Source organism: Canis lupus, chromosome X (genome assembly GCF_003254725.2).
Source record: "Canis lupus dingo isolate Sandy chromosome X, ASM325472v2, whole genome shotgun sequence".
NCBI classification, from domain to species: Eukaryota; Metazoa; Chordata; class Mammalia; order Carnivora; family Canidae; genus Canis; species Canis lupus.
The window spans coordinates 87,843,426-87,860,239 of NC_064281.1; the positions used below are offsets into that span (position 1 = coordinate 87,843,426).

A 16,814-nucleotide genomic window follows, 5' to 3' on the forward strand; every position below is an offset into this window, starting at 1 on the left:
AATTTGTAGCTTAAATGACTAGAATTATAGGACCATTAATGAAATGGGAAACATAGGGAACCGCAATTTGTTCCAGTAGAATTATATTTCCAAATTTCTAAGAGGAACTAGAAAACATTGGAAGAGATTATCCACACATGTTTATCACATTCCTTGAACATATTTTCAAATTAAAACAGATGACTGTTCAATGTTACTCCATGTTCTCAAGCTATTCAGGTCTCTTTCTCCTCCTCCCCCACTGCAACTACATTTTTCGCGTTGACAGCCCACTGCATACAAACCCAACATCACAATCCTGACTCTTGGAAGAACCTGTGATCCCAGAAAAGAATTCATTTAGATGTCTGGTGTGGGAAGAGAGTATAATCAAAACCATAAGATTGAAGATAGAGAAAACCAAGATAGAGAACAGAGAGGTTTACCCACTCTCTTCCCTGTTAGGAATCTCTAGGCAGAAAAAAAAGGAAAGGCTTCTACATTAATCACTAGAATTCACAGTGAGTATTCAGTGTCAGTGTAGAGAATGACAGTGACAAGTGCCACTCTGTGAAGGTGTTATTGCCACAAAGGAGCGCAGCAGAGATTCTCAGCAAATTTGCATCCAGTCTACTCTTGAGCAACATTTTAGCATACTGAGTATAGTGAGTGCTAAGTGGTAAATAATTGGCTAAGGAGACATTTGGTGGGGTTTTGCAATGCAAAAAATAACTCCTTGAATAATTGAAGGTATTCACTCTGAAATTCTTTGATAAGTTGTTTGGAGAGTTTTCATGTTTCCTTCCTGTACCTTTAAGATGCATCGTTCTTTATTTTAATCAATACAAGAAATTAAGGTTTTTGTTTTCGTCATCTAGTACAACTGACGTTTTATTTGCATTTTTAGCATTATTCCATGTGCCAACTGTAACGTATTATCTGTTGTATACTAACAAGCTGGTACATAGGGTGATTGCTATATTTAATATAGTAAACTTGATTAACTCATTTATTTTCATATAAAGTTGGTGCTGCCCTCTGGAGAATATTGTTAGTCAATGCAAAAGTATAGAACTCTGTTAATGTAAATTGCTTCACTTTGAAGAAAATAAATTAGAAATATTATACAAAATATGTTCACTTAATAGAAATATTTACAACTTATTTTATTTTCCGTGTTCTTAGAAGATGAAACCTTTGTATTTTATACATGTTACTGAATTATTATATCACAAACTTTTCCCAAACGGTTTGTAAATCAAGAAGCTTATCTTCTTAATTTCGTTCCCAAAATACTGATTTGAAGCTATGTGTACTCTAAGAAGAGAAGGTTTAGTTGAAGTCCTGTATAAATAAAGTATGTACAAGAAATTTTAGAAAAACTAAAAAGAAAAAATGAAAAAAAACTAGGATGGTTGTATATTGGTAAATAAATGAAAAATATATTCTCTGCCATCTTTTATCACTTATATGATATAACGTGCTTACCTGTTTGCTAAATGCTGTACTGATTGCTTATCACTTAATAAATATATTTAAGGTTATTTAATTGGCTGTTATGCAAGTTATTTGGACTTTTGACTAATTTTCTTTTTCTTTTTTTTTCTCTCCCCAGAAAGGATGGAATCATGAATCCAATCTGTTAAATTTCCTCTTCTCAATTTTAAACTTTGGTTGCTTAACACCAAAGCAATCATGGTGAACCTGAGGAAAGCGGTGCATTCGTTCCTGTAAGGATGTTATTACTTATTATTTTTTAAAAGATAACTTTTTATGGTAGCTTGCTCAAAAAATGCTAAAAAAGTTTTTATATTATCATTCTGCTGTTTGCCTCAATTTGCATAAATGACTTGCACCCCACAGACTAATATTATGGTGTTCCCTGTTCAAAAATGAGTGTGGAAAAACCCCTATAACTTAGACTTCAATTAAACAGAACTGTTCATGTGTTAAAATAAATAATTAATATGGCAATAATATCCTAAATTCAAAAATAATTCCAACATTCATGACTGCTTTCTCCATGGCTAAAATGTAGAAATGAGAAAGGTTCTTTCCTTTCCTTCTTGCACAGACTAAACAGCCAAGAGCATAAAAGGTCTTTAGAAGTTTCTGATTTTATAAAGAATAGTTGAAGTTGCAAAAGAATAGGTCAGAAGTCAGGGAGTAGAAGTTGGGTGGTGTATCTCAACAGAGGAAAACAATGCCATCTTGTCAATGCCATCTTGATAAAATGACCCAGTAGTTAAGGTCAATAGAATGTCACATAAAGGTGATAAGAATTGGATTCAGGTACTGAGCAATCCGAAATGTAATCTAATCCAGGTATATCTTCTTTGTAACTTAATAAAATGTTGGGTTGGTTTCTTCCAGACCCACTCTGAGGAATGGGGCATGGAAAAAAAAGATGCAGCGCTCTGTACATTCTGATCAGTTACATTTGAGAAGCCCTGAATCACCTTGTTTCTACAGTCTCCTCTGTGATTCCTGTAAAAAAGCTCACCCAGGAAAAAGTTTATGGAGTAGTATAAAGTACACCAACACTGGATCGTTCGCAATATGCAATATGCTCCACTATAGCCCGTCTTGGATGTCATTATACATTGTGGGAATAATAATCTCGATGATGTGTGATTCCAAGAGAACAAGAACAGACAGGAAAAGGAAAGGATGAAGGGCAGAGAAGGGACACCTGGGTGGCTTAGTCAATTAAGCAACTGACCCTTAATTTTGGCTCAGGTCATGATCTCAGGGTCTTGGGATCCAGCCCTACATTGGATGGATGGCAATCCATCTCTTCTAAAAATGCCCTTGTCATATGCCTGCAAAAACACAGTACATTTAAAATGTACAGAGTTTTAAATCAACTTATCATTTTGTTTATCTCCTAAGAATATAAAATTATCTGTTCATTAAACATTTAGTAGCAATGAATAAATTGGTTGAATTGTTCAGAGAGAAATTGTGGGTTTTGTGTACATATTTTATGAGACTTCCGTGGGCTTAATAACAATTAATTTAGGCTTTAGGAGCAAGACTGAAATTATTCTTCTTTTGTAGAAGGACTGTATATATTCCACTGAGCATGTAAATATTAGTAGCTAGGTTAAATTATAATGTAGCCAATTCTTCATTACAAAACTATAGAAAATAGGATTGAACTTTAATAAAAATTGTGATGGCACTTTGCCCATAGAATACTTTGCCCATACTTTGCCCAATAGGAATTTATTAAATTCAATTGAGTTGAAACCAGGAAACTGAAGTAAATACTCTTTCAGTATCTTCTCAGTAACATGATTTTATAATTCACAATAGATATATTTAGATTCTATAAGCTTCCCCATTAGTTTAGTATTTGTCTCATGGACTCTCATGAAAATTAAAAGTATATCTGGCCAGCAGAGATAGCAAGATAACCACTTGAAGTGTTTCCCTACCCCATAATAAGACACTCAAATTTTAAAACTGATAATTGTCCAATAGAGTTTCATGTATTTTTTTACATATGATTTTATCCTGCATTCCTCTATCATTTTTAAAGATTTTAAAAATGTATTTATTAGAAAGAGCACGAGTGGTGGGGAGGCGCAAAGGGAGAGGAGCCCAACATGGGTCTTGATCCCAGGACCCTGAGATCATGACCTGAGCCAAAGGCAGTTTCTTAAGGGACTGAGCCACCCAGGCACCCCCTATCATTTTTAGAGAAATATAAAAGGACTTTGATGTTTTCACAACTTTCTTAGAAAATTGAAGCTGGAGGACTCCTGGTTGGTTCAGTCAGTTAAGTGTCTGCTCTTGGTTCAGGTAATGATCCCTGGGTCCTGGGATTGAGTTGCATAGGGCTCCCTACTCAGTTGGGAGTCTGTTTCTCCCTCTGCCCTTCCCCCACTCCTACACTCGCTGGCTCGTGCTCACAATCTCTTGTGAGCTTCTCCCTCTACCTATGTCTCCACCTCTCTCTGTGTGTCTCTCATGAATAAATAAAATATTTTAAGAAAAAGAAAATTGAAGTTGGATGCATATTCTGTTAGGACCTTATTCTCTAGGTTTAAGAATAAATATATTTGTGGTTCTATAACTGACAGTTGAAGATGCAACATTTTACTATGAGCATAAACTCTTGTGGGACTACCTGAGATAATCATCAGCTAATCTAAACCAGAAATTTTTTAAATGCCAGAAGGACACGTTTTTCATCGGGTAGGCCAGAAAAGACCTAGATTTAAAATTACTGTCTGAGCTTCATTTTGCATAAATAGATATCTTACTAAAATAAAATCAGAACTTAAATTCATCACCAATTGTGAAATACATGAGTCAGGATATAGTTATCATAAAATATCTTTGTTTAACTCTGAAGACAAAAAGAAGGTAAGCCCCAATATTCACTGAGGGCCTACTGTGACAAAGTTACAATTTTCAGGACTTTATATATATCATTTAGTTTTCCCAATAATCAATCACATGATAGAGATCATCCTTGCTGTACAGATAAAGAAATTGATGCTCTGAGAAGTTAAGTGACTGGTCAAAACATCATTGAATTCATGAAGTTAGGAAATTGACCATATGCTAAATGCAACAAATATAGTGACAAAATAATCAAAGCTGAGAGCAAATAACTTGCTTCTATTTATTTGGTCTTTTATTTTAATAATTTCTACTCACATTAGTCACAGATTACTTATGACATAGATTTTTTTAATCATATATTATTTTAGCTTATTTTTTATGTTCCAGGAAATAGAACTTACTGATTATTTGATAAAAACTACTATGTATGGCACCCTGTGCATGTTGCTTAGAATATCAGGTAACTTTGACGAATAAGGAAGTTATTTTAAGCAAAATGTCTAAAATATTAGTTTTCTATCTTTTGTAGAATGAGCATGTCAAAATATTTTCATGATTTCTTCATTATCTTAAAAGATAAAAAAGTATATTACCAAGATACTAAGAGAAATAATTTGTAAATACTACAGAAAGTTATTACAATATTTTACTCGAATTTTAAAATGCTAATAATTTTTCAGGACAAGTGTTCCAGTTTAAATTTAGAAAGTATAGTGTGTGTATGTATGTACATGTGTATAATATTATAAATACAATATCACTACAATAATCATAATCATCCAGTTTTACTACAGTAAATTCCTCTAATGATTGGTAATAAATGATGAATTATTCAAATCACACACATATTTTCGCTGCATAAAGGGAACATTTTTAGTTCAAAGAAAAAGTGAATAAGATCATGAAATAAAAGCATTTATAGGAGGAACTCAGACTCTGGATGTTATAATGTCATATGTTCAATCTCCCCAATTCCAGAAAAACTCTTACTTCAACAGTCTTGCAAAAAAAAAAAAATTATTCAGGACATATTCGTACAAGCAGAGAAAATTTCCTCCTTTACAAATAATAACAAGCTTTCAGAACCACTATGTATGGTATAGTTGCTGCTTAATATTTATAAAATAACTATTTATTGAACATAGACTACACAAAAAACAGTTATTCTTGGATTATAATCCTTGCTTTTAGGCAGGAAATGGTGAATATGCTTGTCTTTCTTATCTATTTTATTAATGAACATAAATGTTCATTTTGCTAGATACTTTAGGAACATACACTTAGAGAGGACACTTAATGTATGTAACCTTAATAAATCTCATATCTCCATGGGGGGAAGTTAATTTGGGATGTACAAAACATAACTATGACCACTTCTCTTACATTATTTTGCTACCTGGCCTGACATACCTACTAGTAGAGTCTACGAAAGTACCATCATGAGAAATGCACACTTTAATGACTTGAGAGATTTTGTATCCAGCACAGGAAAGGCAGCAAACCCACAGGAATTAATCATCACACAAATCAATCATTTTCTAGCCTAGAATAGGGCCCAGAAAACATAAGAAAGAAACAAGGAGAGGGTCAGATAGAAGGAAAATTTGTAGCACACATATTAACATGTATGGATCAACATAAAGTCACTTTGCAGCTGTGAGGAGGTAAGAAGAGTTCTAGAAAAAATGCATATGCACTATTGCCAAAACCCACTGTGCCTCTCCTAACATCTTGTCTGAAGTTTGTTTGATGACAACTTATTCTTTCTCAGCTTTGGATTAAAAAAGGAAATGGTCCAATTTTCTTGATCAGGGTACTGGATACTTAAAGGAAAATCTCCTTTCATTCTGTTGTCAGTTGTCTCAGAAGATACTTAGAAGAAATTAATATTTTAAGAATATAAAAATAGACCATTACAGCAAATCAAACAATACTGTGGTTTCATATTGCCTGTATAAAGTAACAGTCTAAAACATAGGCTTTGAAATCAGTGGGACCTGAATTTGGACCCTGACCTTGCCCCTTACTGGCTATGCTGCCTTGAGAAAATTACTTAACCTTTCTGAACTTCAGACTCCTCATTTGCATAATGGATATAAACCAATACTGACCTCATGAGGTTGTTGCACGTGATCAAATGAGATTATATTTATATATGTAATTTTATAATAGATATAATTTTTACTTTATATATATATATAAATAGATATATGTTTCCATAAACTAAATGCCTGACTCATAATAAGCACCCAATAAAAATATTCTTTGGGTAGAAAAAAGAAATATTGAGATTTAATTAAAGGAGTAGAAATCATGATGATGGTGATAAGGGTGGCTGAAGGAAAAGCAATTGTTTGGTATAAGCAACTAATTGGGTATAAGCCATATAATATGTACCTGATTTTTTTTTCTTAATTTTCAGTGTGCACCTAATTGGCCTACTGGTTTGGCAATGCGATATTTCTGTGAGCCCTGTTGCAGCTCTAGTAACTGACATTTTCAATACCTCCGATGGTGGACGCTTCAAATTCCCAGACGGGGTACAAAACTGGCCAGCACTTTCAATCGTCATCATCATAATCTTGACAATAGGTGGCAACATTCTCGTTATCATGGCAGTAAGCTTGGAAAAGAAACTGCACAATGCCACCAATTACTTCCTAATGTCCCTAGCCATTGCTGATATGCTAGTGGGACTACTTGTCATGCCACTGTCTCTGCTTGCAATTCTTTATGGTAAGTACAATTTTATTAGTTTTTTAATATCAGATTATATTCTAAATTTGTGTCAAGTATATAGTAAACACTCATAAAGTTCATCATTTTACTGACATCATTTGAAAAATGAAGAAAAAAGCAAATTGTGTGACAGAAGAATTGGATGTGTACATCATATTTATTAAATAAATCCATAACAGAGTCTTCAAAAAACAAAAATGACATTTTATAATACATTAAAATCATACACATATACTCTATTGCTCAGTCTCACTTATAAGCAATGACAGTTGCCTTAATGTACACAATGGGACCGTGATAGAAACATGTTCTCACATCTATGTTCTGGGCGGTACACATACCTAGTTTCATCTCTTAAACAAAGAAGGAAAGTGAGGTTCATCATCTTTAATAAATACATTTTAAGTAATCTTTTTAAATGTTGGCAGATTAAATGTTTGGTATGTGATAAGCACTAAATAACAGCTATTCTTCTTTATAGAGCCTACAACTGATGTTTTTGCTTGGTTTGATCACCCCCAAGGTGATGGGGTGGGTAACAAATTACTAATTATATAAGTGCAGGGTCACGTTATCACAATAAAATTTGGGCATTCAAATCAAATCTATTGATTTTAGAGAGGTTTTTCATTTTTTTTTCATTTTCTGCCATCCCTTTACTCTATGCCTTCCACATTTTATTTTTTTATTCAAGTGTAATTAGCATACAGTGTTGTATTAGTTTTAGATGTACAATATAATGATTCAACAATTCTATATATTTCTCAGTGTTCATCAAGATAATATCACTCTTACTCCTCTTCATCTATTTTATCCATCCCCTCACCACCTCCCCTCTGGCAAATACAAGCTTGTTCTCTGTATTTGAGTCTGTTTTTTAAAAAATTGTCCCTTTCTTTCTTTGTTTTGTTTAAGTTCCGCAAATGAGTGAAATCATATAGTATTTGACTTTCTCTGACTGACATCAATTAGCATTACACCCTCTAGGTCTATCCATATTGCTGCAAATTACAAGATTTCATTCTTTTTTTTTGCCTAAGTAATATTCCATAGTTTAAATATACCACACTTTCTTTTTTCAGTCATCTATCAGTGGGCACTTGGGTTGCTTCCAGTAATGCTGCAATAAACATAGGGATATAGATATAGATAGATGATAGATAGATAGATAGATAGATAGATAGATAGATAGATAGATATAACATAGATATAACATAGATATAACATAGATGTATGTATAGTGTTTTCATTTAGTTTCAGTGTTTTCATTTTCTCTGGCTAAATACCCAGTAGTGGAATTACTGGACCATATGACAATTCTATTTCTAATTTTAAATATAAAGAGAAAATCCGGGACCCTTGGGTGGCTCAGCAGTTGAGCGCCTGCCTTCAGCCCAGGGCGTGATCCTGGAGTCCTGGGATCTAGTCCCACATCAGGCTCCCTGCATGAAGTCTGCTTCTCCCTCTGCCTGTGTCTCTGCCCTCCCCCCCGCCTCTCTCTCTGTGTGTGTCTCTCATGAATAAATAAATAGAATCTTAAAAAAAAAAGAAAAAATCCTCAGGGATTTCAGGTAAAAATAAAGAATAATTTACAGGAGCAAGAGAATTCAGCTGACCTCACAATGAACAAAAATAAAGCAAAGCAATAGTGAAGCAATATTTCTCAAAAAGTTAATCATTTGTAAGACACTCCTTCAAAGGCAAATCTATAAAGAAAGAGAACAGATCACTAATTTCCAGAAATTGAAAGCAAGAGATAACTGAAAAGGGGTATTTATTTTGGTATATCTTGTGTGGTGGTTATTTCAAAATTTGAAAAACTATAAATTCTAGTGTGTAGTTTTTAAAGAGTGAATTTTACTGTATGTAAAGTATATCTTAAATTAAAAGGTAGAAAAACATACTCAAAGTTTGAAAAGAAGCTATTTACATCCAGACATGCTAGCTATCAAGACTATAAAAAGTTGAAATTCATTTTAAACTCAGATAATTTTTTTAAAAGATTTTATTTATTCATGAGAGACACACAGAGAGGCAGAGACACAGGCAGAGGAAGAAGCAGGCTCCATGCAGGGAGCCCAGTGTGGGACTTGATCCTGGGACTCCAGGATCATGCCCTGAGCCGAAGACAGATGCTCAACCTCTGAGCCACCCAGGCGTCTCTAAACTCAGAGAATTCTGAATCCATAAGCCCTTTGGAAGAAATTAAATAGTGGACGAGATTCAACTAACAAAGGAATGATTGGGAAAATTTCATCCAAAAGGCTGATGATGAACATTTAATATGGGTAATTTTAAAGCTAAGACAAAAATAAGGGCAGCCGGGTGGCTCAGTGGTTTAGCGCCTGCCTTTGGCCCAGGGTGTGATCCCGGAGACCCGGGATCGAGTCCCACATTGGGCTCCCTGCATGGAGCCTGCTTCTCTCTCTGCCTGTGTCTCTGCCTCTTTCTGTCTCTGTGTCTCTCATGAATAAATAAATAAAATCTTAAAAAAAAAAGACAAAAAATAAAGTGGTATAAGGGTAGAAGAATAATGTTATATGTTATATAATATCTATTAGGTGTTATAAACTCTAAAAAATTAGAAGAATGCAACTAAAATTAGGAAGAAAATGGAAAAAGAAAGTAAAATAATTCTACTGATTTTCAATAAACAAAAGGTGGGAGTTAAATGATACCATAAAAAACTGGCAAACCCGAAAGTAATAGATTGAATAAGAAAATAGTGGCTTAAGGGCATTAAACATGATATAAATACAACATGATACAAATGTGATATTAAAATTAGCCACCAAAACAAAAAAAAACAAAAATTCCAACACCCCAAAAGAAATATAATTAACAAAAGAGTAAAAAAAAACAAAATCAGAGGAAGAAACACAAGAAAATATAAGATTAATGCCCTCAACATTATACCATGATGTAATATGACAGAGGAAAACAAATGTATCAGTAACAGCAATAAACTTGAATGAACCTAAAACATGATTAGAAATGAAAGATTTTTAATTCAGCTTAAAAAGAAAGGCCCAACTATATTCTGTATACAAGAGAAACTCTTAAAACCCAGTGATTCATGGTGGCTAAAAATAAAGGGATGAGCAAAAGTGCACCAAGTAAATGGAAAAAATAAGAAAATAGAAATTGTGGTTTGATATCTAACAAGATAAATTTCTAATGAAAACAGCAATGAGAGTAAAAAAGAAAGATGTTTATTTATGATAAAAGACACAATTAACAACAAAGATATAGCAGTTAAGAATATCTATGCCACTAATAATGCAGCAATGTCCTTTATAAGGCAAAAACAAAAGAACGTGGAAGGACACATTTATGAATACATTCTACTAATGGAAGATTTTAACACAACATAGTATAAGAAAAATTGGGCAAAAAAATAAAAAGGATGTAGATCTTATGGAGGTGTGTTGAGCCTTATAACCTTATCAAAGAAAGTATGCCGTCTTTGTAAGTGCATGTGGAACACTCACAAAAATTAATATACTAGGCTGCAAAGAAAATATTAGAAAAATAAAAATATTATCCAAAGTACTTTCTAATAAAAAGGCAATAACAGTAGAAAAATTAACAACAAAAGTTTAAAGACCATCTCATCTTGAAGGTATAACAAATTTTTAAACAAGTCTTGATCAACAGGAGCAATGCAAACTGAAATTACAGATTTCTTTAGAAATATAACAGCATTGGGGCACGTGGGTGACTCAGTTGGTTAACCGTCTGCCTTTGGCTCAGGTCATGATCCCAGAATCCTGAGATCAATCCCTGAATCCGGCCCCCTGTTCAGCAGAGAGTCTGCTTCTCCCTCTCCCTCTGCCTCTTCCCTTCACTTGTGCTTTCTCTCTCTCACTTTCTCGCTCAGTCTCTCTCTCTCTCTCTCTCAAATACATACATACATACATACATACATACATACATAAATATCTTTTTTTAAAAAAGAAATATGACAGCATAAACACTGCATATCAAAATCTATACAATATACTTGAAGTAGTGAACAGTGGAAAAATCGTAGCCCTAATCACGTTTATCGTAAAAATGAAAGCATACAAATGAATTAAATTTCCAGCAAAGGAACTTTGAAAAAAAAACTATAAAGTAAACCAAAAAAGCACAAAGAAGAAAAATCTAAAGAGAAAAACAGAAATTGACTACAGCATTAAAAAAACAATATACCTAATGAATAAATCAAATTCTTGCTTCTAAAAAAATTAAATAAAAAATCATCAGCTAACTTTATTTTTTTTTTTTTAAATTTTTTTTTAATTTATTTATGATAGTCACACAGAGAGAGAGAGAGAGGCAGAGACACAGGCAGAGGGAGAAGCAGGCTCCATGCACCAGGAGCCCGATATGGGATTCGATCCCGGGTCTCCAGGATCGCGCCCTGGGCCAAAGGCAGGCGCTAAACCACTGCGCCACCCAGGGATCCCTCAGCTAACTTTAAATAAGGAAGAAAGCATGTATAAAATATGACAAGGAGAATAACAACTGAGGCAAAATACATTTTTTAAATTATGAGATTACTTTGTAGATTTATATGCAAATCAATTTGGAGCATTAAAAAAATAGGTAATTTCCCAAATGGAATAATCTGAGACTACCTGAATAGACCTGAAGAGACACTTCTTCAAACAAGACATACAGATGGTCGGCAGGCAAATGAAAAGATGCTCATCACTAATCATAGGAAAAATGCAAATCGAAGCTACCATGAGATTTCACCTTAAACCTGTCAGAACAGCCAGAATCAAAATTTTAGGCAAGAAATAGGGATGCCTGGGTGCCTTAGTGGTTGAGCGTTTCCCTTTGGCAGAAAGCCTGCTTCTCCCTCTGCCTATTCTCTGCCTCTCTCTCTGTGTGTTTCTCATGAATAAAGAAATAAAATCTTAAAAAAAAAGTAGAAAAAAAAAGACACAAAATACCAAGTGTTGGTGAGGATGTGGGAAAAAAGTAAGCTTCATGCACTATTGGTAAGAATGTAAATTGATGCAGCCACTATGGAAAAGAGTAGAGAGTTTCCTAAACAATTAAAAATAGAAATACCATATGAGCCAATAATTCCACTACTGGGCATTTATCCAAAGAAAACAAAAACACTAATTCAAGAAGATATATACACTCCTGTGTCTACTGCAGCATTATTTGCAATAGCCAAGACGTGGAAGCATATCTACATGTTCTTCCTAAATTAATATATCAGTTAATTCAATTCCAATAAAAATGACAAGATTTTAAAACGTTTTTTTAAAAGTATATTGTCACAAAAACATTTAACATAAGATCTCCCTCTTAAATTTTTAATTTTAATTGTACTATTGTACTGCAGGTACAATTATGTACAGCAGATACCTAGAGCTTATTCATTTTGCTTAACTGAAACTTTATGCCTGTTGATAAGTTCCTATTTTCCCTTCCCTCAATCTCCTGCAACCACCATTCTACTCTTTGATTCTATGAATTTGACTACTTTAGATACCTCATATAAGTGGAATCATGCAGTATTTGTCTTTCTGTAACTTTTTTTTTTCACTTGGCATAAGGTGCTCAAGGTTCATCTATGTTATTATACACTGCAGACTCTTATTTTAAGGTTCAATAGTATTCCATTATGCATATATATTTCTTTTTCTTTTTTTATTCATCTGTTGATGGACATTCCAGTTGTTTCTACATCTTGGCTTCTGTGAACAGTGCTGCAATAAACATGAGTGCTAATATCTCTTCAAGATTCTGATTTCAATCCTTTTGGATAATATCCAGACGTGGGATTGTTGTATTATATGATAGTTCTATTTTTAATTTTTGAGGATCCTTCATACTGTTTTCCACAGCAGCTGCACCATATTATATTTCTACCAACAGTGTGCAAGCATTCCCTTTTCTCTACATCCTTGACAACACTTGCTATTTCTTGTCTTTTTGATTAACTGTTCTGACAGGGTGAGGTGATATTTCATTTTTGTTTTGATCTGCAGTTCTCTGATGGGTGATGTTGAGCATCTTTTCATATGCATATTATACATTTGTATATCATGTTTGGTGAAATGTCTACTCAAGTGCTTTGCCCATTTTTTAATTGGATTATTACAATTTTTTTACTTGAGTTGTAAGAGTTCCTTATTATTTTGGAGGTTAACCCTTTATCAGATATAGGACTTACAAATATTTTCTCCCCCTTCATAGTTTGCCCTTTCACTCAGTGATGGCTTCTTTTGCTGTGTAGAAGATTTTTTTATTGTGTATTCTTTTTGTTGCCTGTGATTTTGGTGTCATATCCATAGAATCATTGCCAAGACGAATGTTATGAAGGAACGCCTGGGTGGCTGAGCGGTTATGCATCTGTCTTCAGCTCAGGGTGTGATCTTGGAGTCCCAGGATTAAGCTCCCTACAAGGAATAAATAAATCTTAAGAAAAAAAAAATGAATGAATCTTGGGATCCCTGGGTGACTCAGTGGTTTAGTGCCTGCCTTTAGCCCAGGGCATGATCCCGGAGTCCCGGGATGGAATCCCACATCGGGCTCCCTGCACGGAGCCTGCTTCTCCCTCTGCCTGTGTCTTTGACTCTCTCTCTCTCTGTGTCTCTCATGAATAAATAAGTAAAATCTTTAAAAATAATTAAAAAAAGAAATTAATAGAAACTATCCTTGGGGAAGCTCAAACATTGGACTTATTAGACAAAGATTTTAAATGAACAAATTTAAATACGCTCAGATATTTAAAAATATAACAAGAAATATGGGGATCCCTGGGTGGCTCAGCGGTTTAGTCCCTGCCTTCAGCCCAGGGAGTGATCCTGGAGTCTCGGGATCGAGTCCCGCATTGGGCTCCCTGCATGGAGCCTATTTCTCCCTCTGCCTGTGTCTCTGCGTCTCTCTCTCTCTCTCTCTCTCTCTCTGTCTCTCATGAATAAATTGTTTGTTTTTTTTAAAGGATGAATGTTTTGAAGATTTTCCCCTATGCTTTCTTCTAAGAGTTTTACAGTTTGGGGTCTTATGTTTGAGTCTTTTGGATGCTTATTTTACAAGAAGCTTTTTTATGGAGTTAGATAAGTCAATATTAAAGTTCATTTACAAGATTAAACATGCAAGAATAGCCGGAAAAAAAAACTAAAAGAGAAAAGCTATCAAAGAGGACTAGCACTAGCAGATATTTAAACATATGATAAAGCCTTTGTAATTTAAAGTGTATCATTGGACCATACATAGACAAACAAGGGGAATATAGTAGAAAATCTGAAATAGACCCTAGTACAAATGGATATGTAATATATGATAAAAGTATCATTCCAAATCACTGGGAAGTGGTGTTGGCTAACAATATAGTCATTTGGAAAAACATAAAATTCGATTTTGCCACATGCCAAATACAAAAACAAACTCTAAATGGATTAGAAATCTAATTTTAAAAAATGAAACTGTACAAGTACTGGAAGAAAAGAAATGTGAAATCATCTATAATGAGGTATATGGAAAGGATTTTTAACCATGACTGAAGATTCAGATTTGGTAAAGTAGAAGATTGATATATCTGTAAAATAATAATTAGAATAATACATGGTGAAAGCACAAGTAGCAAAGTTCCAAAACAAATAACAAACTCAGAGAAAATATTTGCAATGCATATCACAGATAAAGGACTAATATCCCTAATACATAGACACTTTTTAAAAACTTAGGTAAAAAGATCCAGCACTCAATAGGACCAAAAAAAAAAAAAAAGAGCTAAAGATAGAAGTCAGCCATTTGTGAATTTTTAACACATTTAAAAACATTGTGAATATTTGAATTATATATACACATTGATATATGCAGTCCTTAAATATATGACAGCATTAAATTTCAATCATTATAAGAGAAATGCAAAATAAATGACACTATAATACCATTTTTTACTTATCAGATTGACAAAATTAATTTTATTTTACTCAGTTTTTAATTTATTTTTAAAATTCAAGTATATTTAACATACAGTGTTATATTAATTTCAGGTGTACAACATAATGATTCAATAGTTCTATACATTACTCAGTGCTCATCGTGACATATACTCTTAATCCCCTCTACCTATTTCAACCATTCCCCCACACACACCTCCCCTCTGGTAACCACCAGTTTGTTTTCTATAGTTACATGTCTGTCCTTTTTATTTCTCTCTTTTTTCTTTGCTCATTTGTTTTGTTTCTTCCACATATGAGTGAAATTATATGGCATCCATCTTTCTCTGGCTGACATTTCACTTAGTATTATATTTTCTGGATCCATCCATGTTGTTGCAAATACAAATTGGCAAAATTGCAAAAGCTTGACATGACACTGCAGCAATGCTATGGGACATAGGCGTTCTCATATATTATTTCTGGGAATGCCAGGTGGTACGGTAATTAAGGGAATTTGGCAATACTGAACAAAATTACATATGCATTTATATTGTAGCCCAACAAATCACCCTCTAAAAATTTCCCTGGATAATAAACCTCTCATAAAACAATAATATGCATGTATAATGTTATTAATATGAACATGGTCATTGCAACATATTTGAAACAACCTATGTACCCATAAAAAGAGACTAACTGAATTTACTATAGAATGTACACATAATGGAGTACCATGAAACTATTAACAGGAATAAGAAAGTTCTCTCTTAACCAATATAGAGTCATTTCCAGCATATATTATCAAGTGAAAAAGCAAAATGCAGAAGAGGATATAGAGTATACTATCTAAGAAAATGGACAAATACAAAAATATACACATATCATCTTATTTTTGTAAAAAATATATACAGAATGGTTAAACAAGAAACTAATAATGAGATTTCTTACCTTCAGGGGGACAGTAGAAACTGGATAGAAAAGTTGGGGATGGGAGAATAATACTTCTCTGAATACATGTCTTAGATAATTTTGACTTCAGAAACTGTACTAATGTTCTGTATATTAAAACAACAAAGAATGGGAGAAAACTCTAAAATAAATCATGAACAGAGTCAAATGAACTTAACTCTATTTGAAATTATTAACATAACCATACTGAGTAGAGAGCACAGGAATTACCCTAACCCGTATAGCTTTAAAGCACAATTTTTGTCCTGTATACACAATGGAAAGCTAAAGAAAAATATGAACAAATGAATTGCAATATTAGGTTTTATTTTATCAGAGGTGTACAATGGCAATTCTGAAACTACTTCCTGTGTATTCTGAGATAGAATATGCATATAAGTATGCTGAAGATAATAGAAACTAAATTTCTCACTGTTGCATAAGGAAGTTGAAAACTTGGAAAAGGAAAACAAGTAATGAATCCTGTGGTTTTGGATTAATTTTTCCTGGTATCAATATGAATTCATGGAGAAGATAGATAATAATGATAATAATAATAGTGATGATATAAATGGAGATAGAAATCAATATTTGTATATATGTGTATACTTAGAATTATTTTCTATCTCTGTTAAGAGGGCCTAACAGCAACAACACATGAGTAGCAGTAAGCACAAATGGGAATAGACAGTCCTTGGAAAAATGAGGCCCAGGGCAAGAATATTATAAGAAGACTGGAACATATTTTGAGCTAGAAAGTCAGGAAGTGCTCAAAGAATGATGAGACTATATTTAAAACACACACACACACAGAAGCAAGCTTAATGGGACCTCCCCCTCATCAAGTCTGGGAACATTTGAACATTAAGATGAATAATGAGAGCTCTGATGCCA

General features: G+C 33.5%; 1 protein-coding gene across 1 annotated transcript in view; it reads left to right on the forward strand.

Moving 5' to 3' along the window:
• Positions 1–16,814, forward strand: part of HTR2C (5-hydroxytryptamine receptor 2C) — a 302,050-nt gene that overhangs the window by 132,268 nt on the left and 152,968 nt on the right. The window contains exons 3-4 of the mRNA XM_025431462.3: positions 1,595–1,709; positions 6,758–7,071. Of these exons, the coding sequence (XP_025287247.1) occupies positions 1,675–1,709; positions 6,758–7,071 (349 nt within the window). The 5' untranslated portion in view covers positions 1,595–1,674. The remainder of the gene's footprint in view (positions 1–1,594; positions 1,710–6,757; positions 7,072–16,814) is intronic.